This window comes from Sparus aurata, chromosome 2 (assembly GCF_900880675.1).
Source record: "Sparus aurata chromosome 2, fSpaAur1.1, whole genome shotgun sequence".
In the NCBI taxonomy this organism is placed as follows: domain Eukaryota; kingdom Metazoa; phylum Chordata; class Actinopteri; order Spariformes; family Sparidae; genus Sparus; species Sparus aurata.
Genome location: NC_044188.1, coordinates 16,449,541 through 16,463,178, shown reverse-complemented (window position 1 = coordinate 16,463,178; position 13,638 = coordinate 16,449,541). Strand labels below are relative to the sequence as shown.

The window sequence follows — 13,638 nt, the reverse complement described above, 5'->3', positions numbered from 1 at the left end:
TAAAGGACCATTTCACACTGGAAATAATATTAACATGTCATGTGTATGTGTATTATAAAACTGATTGACTTTTAAGAAGAAACCTCTTTGTAGCCAGTATCAACGAGAGTAAAAATACATGTACAGTAGGTGTGGGCATGTAATTATGGGCCCAACTTAAAAAAATGTGAACTATCGTATAACAAATCAGCACATGATCCAACCCCAGGAGTCTGGGACTCTGTTGTCATAATAAACTTGATTAGATCTCATAATTTGAATGTGTACAGTAAAGAGAGCTTGTTCTAAGGTTGACCGTTAAACATTTAAACAGTCTTACATTTATTAGGGAGATTTTATGTATTTTGTGCATAATGTAGCCTATATGTTTTTGTATTTTTTTAATTAAGACATTTTTACATTGTCAAGTAACCCCTTTGGTGAAAGGACAACAAAAAAATACAAAAGTAAAAAATAATAATAAACAATAATAATAATAATAAAAAGTATTAACATAAAAAATGTAAATACTTCTGATGTGAGGTGATGTCTGTAACAGATCTGGCACCCCAGACATTTTTGATTATAGTTGCACAGGCCAGAAGGAGGAATGTTACTTTTCAGGTTGTTTTATGCAGCGTTTCATTAGTCTGGCAAGAAGAGATAAGAGCTTATCTAATGTCTGGGTGACAACGACTAAACTGACAGGACAGTACAAAAGAAAACAATACAAAGAATGCAAAATGCCACCTAATGATATCATTAAAGGATAAGTTCAGCCAAAAATTAAAATTTGGTAATAATCACCACTGTCATGTCGGTTTCATAATTTCATATTCCACAAAACATTTTTGGAGCTTCACAGCAAAACACTGTTGCAGCATTCTCCTAAACAGCTGAAGAAGATAGGGACTTTAAAAACATAAAAAAACAACTGGAAAAACAAAACATAAAATATAAATACATCCAGTGGTCCCTAGATCTAAAATCAATTTGAAAAGACAATACGTAAACGCTTTTTAAAGCCGAAATCTTCTCCATAACTGCTAAGCTAAATGCGTTAGCGTCCTTCGTCAAGGGTGTAAAAGTTATCATTTCAAATCAATTAGGGATCTCGGGGGTTCTGGACATTTGGATTACACCGGAAGATGTACAGAGACATTTTCTGTTTTGGTCTTTCAGCTGTTTTTTTTCCCCATTTTAAAACAAGTCACATCCTACTTCAGTTGTTTAGGAGAATGCTGCAGCGCTGTTTAACTATGAAGCTCCAGAAATGTCTCGTGGACTACAAAATTTCACCCAACTTTGCATTGAAATTATGACAAGGAGATAATGACATTTAATTTCTGGGTGAACTTAAACTTTAAACAGAAAGTAGATTTTCCAGTAATTACAGAAGATCCTGAAAATCTGTAACACTGATTTCATACAGTAAGTAACCCAGACTGAATGAGGTGACCCTTGAACGGATGTCTTGTTCTGTCCCAGATTTCTCGGTCAGTGCAGCATCCACCAGAGAGGTGAGTCAATCGATAAGGGCAGTGGTGGGGTGGGGGTTGGAGAGTGGAAGGAACAGGAGCTAATACATGGAGAGAGGTTATGGGAGGCAAAAGCCCAAGGTAGGGGGGAGGGGTGTAGAGAGAGAGGGTTAGGTGGAGCTGAGGGAGCAGGGGGAAGGGAAATTAGGGAGAGGGCAGGGGTGTCAAGGAAACAGATGAGGCCATATGGGTTAAAGAGCTGGTGTGAATTTGCCTCTAGATGTTGATCTTGTTCTAGGCTTCACAGTGTATCAGAGATCTTTGGTTGGCATTTATAGACCATCAGCAGAGGGAGTGCTGACATGATCACTGATCAGGTTAATCCATCTAAGCTAATGTATTATTCAGAGGTTTAGCCGATCCGCAATCAGCACCCTTTGTTGTAACACGAGGGAATGTACTCAAGACACCAAACTGACCTTTAATACCGACAGAGTACCTTTAGCCCCACAATCACACAAACGAGGAAGCCAAGACGACAAAAGGTCTGACTACTTTTCTTAAATCTAAAAGTCTCTTCTGATGCTGTTCAGTGATAAAAGATTCACGTCGGTAAACGTCTTTAGTTCTACATTGGTGCAAGACGAGACAGAAAGGAGAGAACTGATTTAAACAGGAAAAACACAACTATGCTCTGTTGAATATGATAGAAGATTATCTTGATAAACTCTGTCCTAGTCAGAAACTAGACACCATCAGAAACACTTCTGATGGAAGCCTTTTGATAATTCACTGCATGCGAGTTCAGGCACCCACTAGAGGTCATTTTATTCAAATTCTCAAATTACTTGAGAATTTCTGTCTCAGCCAATAACAGGAATTCTAAAAAATGCCCCAGACAATGTAATGAGAGCTGCTGACCAGGGTTATGATGACACTCTCCCAATCAAAAGGCTCCATAATGATAATGTGTGATAATGTATCATGTCACTTAACTCTGTTCAGTGGACACATGGCTTTACTCTGAGTGAAGGTCCTTGTATGCATCTAAACATTATTTTCTTTCCAAACTTAATTTTTAATCACATTTAGATTAAGAGAAAATTCACATCAATTTCAGGATCTGACTCAAGAGTGGCATTATGGTTTCAAGTAAACTCTGCAACTGCATCCTGTTAATCCAAAATCTATCTTTTAAGTAGTACTGAGAACAGCTGCTAAGGTCTTCTGCAATAGATTCCAATACTGATCATTTTTCACTACTGGAAAAAGTTACTAAAACACCCATGGACTGAGATGGAAGTGGTGTATTTAGCTGTATTTTGGCAGTAATGTCTTACTTTGCATAAAGATGGACAGTAGAAAATAATGGGTTTGAATAGTTTGTATGGTTTCTCATTAAAGTATCAAAAGCCAAATATCTCACAACCTGGTCAAGTAATCCTTGAGCCTGTTGTACTGATCAACAAGTACACAGACAAAAAAGTTGATTTGCTGATTGGAAACAGAAGGGCTGATGGGATGGGATAATCAGGGGAAGCGCTGGCTTCAGCCTCTGTCATCCTATCTAGATGATTATCTAAATTATGATGGCTACATTGAGCACTATGAACTGCTCATATTTTAAAGTCTGCAGCGGAGCTAAAAGATGTTATTATTTGAACAACAATCCCATTCACCACTGACATCTAAAAGTAGAGATTAAGTGACTTCTCAGTCATTAACAGCCATGTTCTGCTTTTCTTGATCTTAAATGAGAGTGAATTAAATAATTATCAGTTTTGGCATTTTCAAGTAAAGAAAATCTTTGTCTGTGCATATAAGGGTTAATGAATTGTTTTCAAACAATTTATAGAACAACTCATTGGAAGACTAATCTGTAATGAAATAATTGTAAATTGCAGCTTTAAATCAAAGCACATCCAATCATGTTGGAGTGGACTGTAAAAACTGAGAAAATGTTAGGAAAATCCTATGTTGATACACAGCAGTTGAGTTGATCTCTTGGCACTGACTCTCAGAGGGGCTTAAAACTCAGACTTCTGACCATGCAGTCAAATAGTTTCATGATTTAAAATAAACAAAACTCTACCGTCATCACTCTGCTTTAAACAAACATCTAGTGGCAATTTCACACCAGGATCTGCAGCATGTATAGATGCAGCTGTCACACCAGCCATTCCAGCAGGAGCATCTTACCACAGGACTCAGGCTTCCCCTCTGCTAGCACACTGCTGCTGCCACTCTTCTGCACCACCAGAGCTTCTGCCCACAGCCCCCACCACGCAGACCACAGCGCAGACAGCACAGTCGCAAACACACATCCATACAAATGCACGTACGCACACACACACACACACACACACACACACACACACACACACACACACACACACACACACACACACACACACACACACACACACACACACACACACACAAACAAACAAACAAAACAAGAACCGACACAAGGAAAGGAAACACAAAACAGTAAAGAGAAAATCATGAGGGAGAAACAATCATGGGAGAAGAAAAATTAAATGAACAAATAGGTAGTTTAATAAAACATAATGGTTTGGATAGGCAAGAGCGCTGTAATTATAATTAAACTAGCTAAGTACTCCAACCTGTAGGGGTCAGTCTACCAAGCCATGGTGTCTTCAATGACAGGGGCCCCACTTTTCCAAACTTTGTGTTTTTTGCATTGAAATCACAAGCTTAAGTGATCTGAGTGCAGTTAAGGTTTAACTCTGCACCAGAACCATCATAAAATAAACACAATATGTGGGTTTCCAATCCAGAAATATTGGGATAATACCTAAATGGCCTTGCCTAACTACACGTCATAATAATGAACTGACATTTCAATCATTATAGCGTAATGAAAAGACAGCTGGTTAAAATGCAGTTAAAATTTTATGTCCATCAACACCAGAAGGTGGTTATACACGTATGGCAAAGGAGTTGACGTTGCCAGCAACACAGGAGGGAGTGGCCGTGCTCCAATAAATACAAATAATTACCCTGTTTTAGCGTCCAGTATATGTATCATTATTAATAACCTATTACCGGATATATTATCATTATTATGAAAACATGTGACTCTCATGAGCCAGTGAGTATCTGACTCCTTCTGCCCATCCCTAATAAACCCAAACCACTTTGAAATCATGACAGAAAAGGTGCAATAGGAGGAAATCTGAGAAAAGACTGTTTAAGAGTTCATGCAACTTGCAGAAAACTAAAAAGGGAAAAACAAGTAGACCAACAACATGCAGGCATGCAAAGGTTCAGGGCATAATTTCAAATCCGAATATCTAGATATAATAATCTTAGGACGTCATTGCTTCTCTGTGACTACTTCAATCACTGCCTCATTCGAAACATGGACCAAACCATCAGAGAGATACATGGAGAGAGATTTTAGCCTGGTGCTACACAAACACGCAACGATCTGCATGTCTTGTGTAACCAGTGAGAGAACATACCGTGTCTATGTTTTGTTGCATCATACAGAGATAAGCCACCATGCAGTGCAGAGGATTTTCTGTTTTGTTTTGAATACAGAGGGCTTCAGTCATATCTCAAATCACACTGCCCTGATTGCTGACAAACACCGCAGGGAGTGTCACCATATCAAACCAGTCTGTTTCTGAACCCTAACAATCTTACACTGCAATAAACTGGATACTGGAGTGCATAACAGGCTTAGTGGCTTTTGTGCCCTTCAAATATGCATCGAGACCACCCAACCACTTTGAGCATACAAAACCCACAGTGCGCTGATTTATGCAAAACTACAGGAACCGTGTGGATGTTAAACATGCAGTTGCAGATTTTAAGGTGCTATAATCAAACCTCTCTGGGCTTATCGGCTTAAAATCTGCAGCACGTAACACAACATAAGCTTCTGCCAGTTGTTATAATGCAGTGTAATGGGGACTTAGCCGATTAAGACACATTATGCTGTCTTTTAGATAATTAACTCAGAAAGAAAAATTCCAACTCTTGTTCAGAATAAGTTGCAAGGTTCCACAATTGTCTTAGATGAGACCACACAAATAATATGAATGTAAAGTTGTCAATGAGATAACAAAACATAGAGCAAGATACACACACCACCCTTCACCATCCCAGCATGCCTTGTGCATCGAGCAAACCATCATCAGCACAATTGTTTTATGAGACTGTTTGTGTGTGTGTGTTAGAGAGAGAAAAAGAGAGAGAAAGACAAAGAAAATGGGTGAGAGAGACAGAAAATGTATGAGGCAGTCAGATAAAGTGATGCATACAGAGGTAGGATGGAAAAGAGGAAAAAGAGTATGTGATAGAGTATATAGGGAAAAGAGTGAATAAGAACAGAACAGGAGAAAAAGGCTGAAGAGGAAAAGTGGGAAATTACCTGTAGGGTCAAACTCATTGGAGGGAAGTGAGGTTTTGTCACTTTTGTGTTTCTTGTCCGGGGGGTGGTCTTTACTGAGAATGCTGCTGGTTCTGGAGGAAGAGAAGCACCCGTGAGAAACAGGTAAACCCATCACAAACAATCCTGTGTCCAATAAATATTGTCATCTAAACTAAAGCAGTAACGATTAGTTGATTGAAAGAAAATTAGTTACCAACTATTTTGAAAATCGTTAGGTTTAGGGTTATTGTTGCAGTCCAAGAAATATAAGGATTTACTGTCTTTCTTTGTTACTTATGATAGTAAATGAAATGCTTGGGATGGTTTTGAGCAGTTGGTTGATTAAAGGAAACAATCTGATGATGTCACTTTGGCCTTCATTTTACAGACTAAACTATTAACCATGAAAATAACTGGCAGATTTATAGATTATGGAAATCACCATCAACTGCAGCCCTACATCAAGCACTGTCGCTTTTATGAGTAGGATTTTTTTTTTTTTAAAGGCAGTATCACTGCATCGCTCTGTTCCGTCTGCCTTCATATGCTCAAGCTGCAGGCGAGTGAAGGTTCAGGAGGAATTACACCAACACACAGAGCCCAACAATTGTTCCCTTCAGCATTGAGAATAATGTGGCTAAAGGACCTCCTAGTGTATGAATCATGCTGAGTGTGTCTACTGTATAATGTGACAGCCAGAGAGGATGTGGAGCCGCTCTGCTGAGCACCCAGGGAGCAAGGCCAGAGAAAGGACGCTCCTCAGAGGAGGTGCTACGAGGCCAGACTCCGGCTTGAACATCGGGAGGCTATGTATGGCTGCCTCTGCATATACCGGCCCCAACTGTGAAAGGCCACTGTTCTGTTCGCAGTGAAAGGCAGTGATGGGCCGCCCTCAGAAGAGGGACCCCTTTGTCCCTGATACTGTGTGTGTATGTGTGTGTGTACATGAGTGAGATGGGGGAGTGGAGAGGGTATGTTTGGTCCAAACTCTGAAGACTTCTGTGTTGCAGCACACCAGGCCGAGTAAAACCTGCCTCATCTGGAGCACTGGAGTGTGTGTGTGTGTGTGGCCACAGGATTACCTACACATTTGCAAAATATAATAAAATAAAGATTCTTACCTGTTTGCCTTCCTGGGAAACCTGCAACATAAAACAGAACAACTATCAGTATCTGACAGAAGTGACCTGGAAAAAACTAATAATATAATAAAGTCAAGAAAAGCAGAGTTGTTTATGAAAAACAAGATGCCAAGCTGACAGCTTCTCCTGAGGCCTATATCCTGGTAAACATTATAATCCTGATCAAGCATCAGAGTTCTTCAGCTGCAGATTAAAGCCTTTTCCAGGTCAAATGTCCCCCGCCTCTCAGATCTCAGCTGTGCGCACATGTATGTGAGTGTGTGTTTGTGTGTGTGTAGTTGTGATTTAGTTCCTGACAGACATCAGGACTTGACTGTAATAATCATATCCACATCACATCCATGGCCTGTTTCCTTCGAGGCAGCGTGCCCCGAGACTGATTGCTGCCGCAGAGTGATGTAGTGATGAAATAACTTTGGGTTACTGTCAGCAGAAAGAAAGGGTCAGAAAAAGGTAATGTTTTCAAGGAACGGTTAGAGATTTGCATATTAACTCACTGTTTGGCAGACGAGCCATGGATGAAAATTCAAACTGAGGCAGATACTGCACTATAAATTTAATTCTGGCAGTAAGTGTTTGATGTCATCTCTAAGGCTAGAGCCTTATAGCGTCAAAGCTAGCTCAGAGTGAATTTTTATACACAAAAAGTTCTTATAATTCTACATTTAAGACCTAACACAGAAGTGCAGTGGACTGAAAAGAGAGTGCAAATAAGCATCAGTAGGACTGAGCATGTCACAAAACCTAACCCAGCTCGGCCAGGCAAGTCTCACTCAAAAAACAATTTTGACTCTAGTAGTCCATGAACAATAAATAGGATTTATGCCACATTTTAAAATCTGTAATAAGCCCCTCTGTGTTCTAGGTTAACCATAAGTAACTGAGGGACCCTATGAAAATCTATTCCAATGTAACATTAATCATGTTTTATCAGTAATGCACTTTCCACTGAAAGGAAAATCTACTGAGCACTCATGAAGTTGCCAATTATCTCTGTGGCCCCTCAGCTACAGACAGAGTGAGCCACGTTTTGCCATTCTTCTTCATGTAGTATGAAAAACCACATCAATGGTTATAAAAGTTATATAGCTGCATAGCTATCATAAAGCCTAAATTTAGATTCAGTTTTATCATTCTTTTATTGTGATGAAGTAGAAAGCATGGAAAAGATTGATGTCTCAGCCAAGAAACCCCACAAAACAAATACCTTTTAACACTTTATTGTAAAGCCCATATCTTATTTGTTAGTCGGGATGATGGTTCATATATAATCATGTTTGACAACATAACATTTTCTGAATAAGCCTACAAAATGCTTGAAAATGGACAATACACAAAGGCAATAAGGAACGGGATGCAACTCCGAACTGCTCTTCTTTAAAATCGAAACACTGACAGTATTATACTACAAAACCCTAGTAAGAATTAACTCCACATTTTAGAAACACCAGTCTTCCGTAATAGGGAGGTCTCACAGCTAACTAGCCCACATTAACTCTCTTTCTCCTGGCGACAGTGTGTCCCATTCAGAGCCATGCAGGGGCAGCTGAATGGCCCGTTTATGAAAGTGCCTCAGACTGTAATAAGTTCCAGAGCCTACAGCAGAAAAAAAAGACTAGCTTTAAGTAGCCCACTCCCTAAGAAACCTCTGACTTGGAGAGATGGAAAAGTCAGCACATAAACACACACACTGAACTGGGACATGTGTACGCACAAGCTTGAGGATGGCAAAACTGAGTAGGCCAATGTTGTTCTTGGTTGATCATACAGGAACAACTGAAAACATGACAGGCAAACTTAGTTCTAAGACGTGGATGATGCATCAGGCTGTCTATACTGTCTATGCTCAACCCTACTTATGAATCATGCTCTCACAAACAATGTAGTAGTGTTTTGCCCCTGTTAAAAGAGAGCAGAACAGTTCAAAGAGAACTGGAATGGCATTTTTATTCCATTTATATCATGCGGTATATATCCGAAATAACAATAGGACCATGAAATGACCTGCCCGAGACACATGCCAGTTACCAGCTAACAAGAGGTTATGAAGAAAGACTGAAGCAGTGAGCAGAAACTATAAGAAAGATTAAGAAAGAAAAAGCATTCTTTGAAACAACATTAATGATACTGAAGGATGTAATTAAGTGAAAAGCCTGAACATTTATGTCAGTTTAGCCAAAAATAGGTAATCATGCAACAGAATAATTTTGCACTACAAAGTGATAGGACTTTCTGTTGGGTGCATTTCAAGGATATCAAACAATAATAATAAATACACTATACTTTAAAATACTAGGTAGCATTTCTTAATGGCAAACCAAACATATCCTGCTGCAGAGAAGCCTGAAACTGCCAGGCCTCTGGAAGAAGTTGTTGAAAACACACAAACATACCACTCCAGGGCTTGACAGTAAAAGTTCCGTAGTTTCCCCTGGCAACCAGATCTGGATCCGTCTTAACCGCCTCTAAAAGGTCTGAAAACCCTTGCTGACAACCACCTCTCCACTAATAATATACAGACAAAGGTAGGCTAAAATAAATATAATACATTAAAAATATAACTTGTTCTCTAAGAACAACTTTCTGCCTTGGTGGACGAGAGTGCTGCCTTTACACTGATTTCCACACTAAACCAGCAACACTGATGGTGTGGGGGGAAAAAAAACAAAAATAGGCACCACAGCTACACAGTGAAGCAGTACTGATAGTGGGAGTCGAACCTGTCTGAAAAGGATGAAGAAACTTCATTGGGATTTTAGAGGCAAAGAAAACATGTAAGGCAGAGAGTGCTACTTCAGGCCTACAAAAGAAACTGTATTTACAATTGTTTTTAAAGGGCAACAGTCTTACACATTGTATTAAAAACTGCACAGACAAAAAGGATTAACAAAGATGGTGGGAACCAATAAAGCAAAACAAAAGTAACGGACAAGTATCTAATTTGACAAGTGCTGCCAAATGTAAAATTAATTTAGTTAAACTCATTTATCCCCGTTTGTGCCTATAGACAAGAGCCAGACCAATACATCAGTTGCCTTTATCCTTGTCACACGTGCTGGATAACAACAACTGAGGGATCATTCTAAATACGAGTGTATATTGGCCAAAAGGTTCCTCATAACTAACACGCACAAAATATTAGCCTACTTACAACAGTTATTTAACAATAAGTCTCCATGGACATAGACTGTGCCTTTTACAACCAATCAGACTAACCGCCTCCTCCTTAGAGCTACTGTGAGAGTTCTCTGAGACAAAGATGATAACAGCTATTTTGAAACAGCAAAGGGAAATCAGAAAAAAACAGGTACTTTCATTGAGGAAGTAAAAGTGCTCTCTGGTTGAAAATGAGAAATTCACAATTACCATACTGTATTTTAAGGCACTAACAAACACCACAAACTCAGTGTCTACTACAGTACTCTGCAGCAACTCCTTGCCTGTATGTGACAAAGCAGCTAATGACAACTTAAGTCATCACGCCTGATTCATGCAGTGGCAGCACAAATAAACGGAAAGGCGTACAAGCCTCATGAATTCACATTTGGTTTCACTTTCACTGCAGATACAGAAAGGGTTCATAGATACACATTTACAGTATACTTGTCTTGTCAAAGTTGACATGTTAACTCATGCCTTACAGTACAATTATGATGTTGCACTTCTCTGTTTACGCTGCTATGCACTGTCCTGCCCTTTCAAATTTCCTGGCAACCACAGAGACTGGAAGCACATTTCTTTAGATGAAACAGGATTTATATCAAAATCATCTTCAACGCATAATATTTGATATAACCCTTTTTTCATAGCCCAGTAAATATGTAGTAGGAGCAAGTAAAAGCATTGTTGGCTTCACCCTGATGTATCAGTTGTCATTCTGATGCATTTAATCTTCAATTACTTGAGCAATGTACATTTATGACTGCACGCATTGCTGTCTGAAATAGGTTAGGTGTCATAGCTATGAGGGTGGCTGAATAACTTTCAGAACTGTTCATTGCAGGGATTTTACCTTTGCTCAAGCTAATAGCTGAGGTTGATAAGTCATACGTGCCACCACAGCAGAATACTGTACTGTGCATATTCAGTTGTAGTTACCATGGGAAACAAAACAGTACAGTTGTGACAGTAGAGCAGAGGCTTGTTACAGCGAGCCTGTATCTGGGTGGAAACAGAATCCAGTCACTGCAAAGCTGACTGGTCAACCAGGGCAATGTTTCCTTGAGTTTTCACTGACACTCAGTCATGGCTCGCATAACTTCACAGTGCATCTCTTGTGAACTATCACAATGTCTCCACATTAGCAGTGAATTCTCTGTCCAGTAGACAACACTGGTTTATTGTTCTATGACCTAATGCTAATACTTTAAACACCCTACTACCATATACAGAACAATAAATAACTCAACTAAATAACTGAGAAAATATTCTAGCTGAAATGGTGGGTCGATTAATTGGTAGGTGACTGACAGAAAATTAAAGGCAGCTATTTTGTTTATCTATTAGTCGCTGACAAAAAAAGAATTCATACATTCTCAAATGGGAGAGAGTGCATCTCTTCTCAGTCTTCTTTGATAGTAATCACTGAAGCTTTGGACTGTTATCAAGAGAGTAACCAGAAGATTAATGGATGATAAGTCACAGCTCTAGAAACTGAACGCATCTGAGATACAATGTGAACATTACCGGTAATAGGATGTAACACCTGCAACGCATGGGATTAAAACATTAATGTGAACTATAAAATAGTATTTATAGGCCTAAATAATTGAGTCAAGATAGATCAATAAGCAGCCTGTAGAAGCTTTGCTCTGCTGCAGGCAGCACTTTAAAAATATTTTCTTGGTAATACATAAGAAAACAAACAAACTTGCAGCTGTTCTACTTTTTTAGACGATAGATGATATGTTGATCTGGTGGAAACTACATTCTGAAAACCTACAGACAGCATTTAGGAATCAATTTTGCCTCAGCTCATTCAATTCTTCAGATCCAGCTATAAAAGTCTGAGCTGGGACCTCTTCCTGGACAGGGCCATTAAACTTGCAGTGAGTGAGAAAAGGGAGAAAGAAGGCAGAGTCAGAAAAGGGTGGGATGAGAGGGAGGGGCAGCATTGGAGCGGGCCTGGGCTTGAATGCTCCATTGAGGTTTGGTGTTTTGATGGAAAACTGTGGCAGAGCGGGGCCAACTGCAGCAACAGTGGCAGGGAGAGAGGCCCGGGACCAGACCAGACTGTGGAGAGAGAGAGAGGGAGAAAAAGTAGCAAAGGAGGGAGGGACAAACAGCCCCGAGGGAGCGGGACTCTCTCTGACATACGGCCATTTCTGTCAAAGGATCTCCCCAAACTGAAGAGGAAGGAAAACAGCGAACAATAAGGAACTAGACCAACTCATGGAAGATTCAGGGGAAGCACTTAAAGTTATTCTCAGTTCCTCTTAGAATCAGTAAAAGCAAATACAGTCCAATGACTGAAGTTCAAATCTGAGTTGAATTATGTGAACTACTTATTCAATATATAAAAGAGCTAAGACAAAAACAAGAACCTCAAACTGATCATGATGATAAACTTGTCTGGATACAACCGACATAACGAAGTTACAGTATACCAAAGTAGTGTCACACTTGTAATGTATGGAGTTGCTGCAGTAATCCTGAGTTTCCTACTAGAAGCAGAGTGACACAGCTCTTTACATAGGTGTTGTTGGGACTGGGAGAGGCTGGGGCCCGTCTGAAACTGGGAGAGGACTGGACAGTTTTGGGAGTTGCCTGTAGGCTGCACAAATCTGAGCTAAGGTGTGTTTAATTACAAGATAACTTTACACACTGCAAAGCATCATCAGATGTGAAGATTACACTGGAAAATGTAGCTGGAGTCTAACTCTGTAGTGACTGCATCCTGCAGCTGGGTTTTGTGCTGATTCATGCCACTGGTCTGCTGAGTACCCTATGGAACTAGTAATATCTTCTTTTCAGCCAGCCAGACAGCCAGCCAGCCATTCATGCCACCTCTTTAAAACCGCTCTGAGTCTATCTCAATGGTGTAATGATACAGTCTCTTGAGCAGCCTGATTCATGCCCGCAGCCTGCCAATGGGAGAGAACACACACACACATTGTGCTTGTTATCTAATCTATACACCTGAGTCACACAATGTGGGTGCACACACAAACACACAGCCAGCATGACGTCATCGCTTTCCACTCCCTGCAACTGAGAAAGAAGTAGTCTACACCCACATAGTGATACTCCTTTAAACCCCCTTCTGTATTACACTCCAATATCAAAACACTTGTGTCATCCTCAACGTGTGACCTTAGCGGTGTATCCATGTACTGCTGTTAAGGTGGTGATATTGATTTTAAAGAAAGGTAGCATTAAGTGAGTGTATGAAATAGAGAGGGAGAGGGAGGGGGGAGCGAGAGAGAGAGAGGTGTGGTGTGGTGTGTTGAGAGACAAGAGCAATAGCTCTGGAGCTCAAGCTACAGCCTCAGGGGGAAAACAGTGCCCTTTCTGCCCCAATAAACCTCATCAGGATTCCTGACATGAGGTCTGGGGGATAGACATTTCTTCACGCTATGCTGTCTGCTGTCCTCCAGCACTGGGAAAGGAAAAGAGGTGGTTCAACATGCTACACTGT

The 13,638-nt window shown here is 40.1% G+C and overlaps 1 protein-coding gene across 5 annotated transcripts in view; it reads right to left on the bottom strand.

Annotated features, from left to right (window-relative positions):
• The window catches only part of arhgef12a (Rho guanine nucleotide exchange factor (GEF) 12a), a 40,394-nt gene that overhangs the window by 18,052 nt on the left and 8,704 nt on the right, over positions 1-13,638 (bottom strand). For 2 of the 5 annotated variants that reach the window (XM_030395990.1, XM_030395974.1), the window contains exons 2-4: positions 6,981-7,001; positions 5,860-5,951; positions 3,657-3,722 (exon numbers count right to left, since the gene is read on the bottom strand). In XM_030395990.1, the coding sequence (XP_030251850.1) occupies positions 3,657-3,722; positions 5,860-5,951; positions 6,981-7,001 (179 nt within the window). Of the gene's footprint in view, positions 1-3,656; positions 3,723-5,576; positions 5,605-5,859; positions 5,952-6,980; positions 7,002-13,638 lie in introns of those variants that run through there. The other 3 variants (XM_030395983.1, XM_030395998.1, XM_030396007.1) reach the window with 3 other exon arrangements.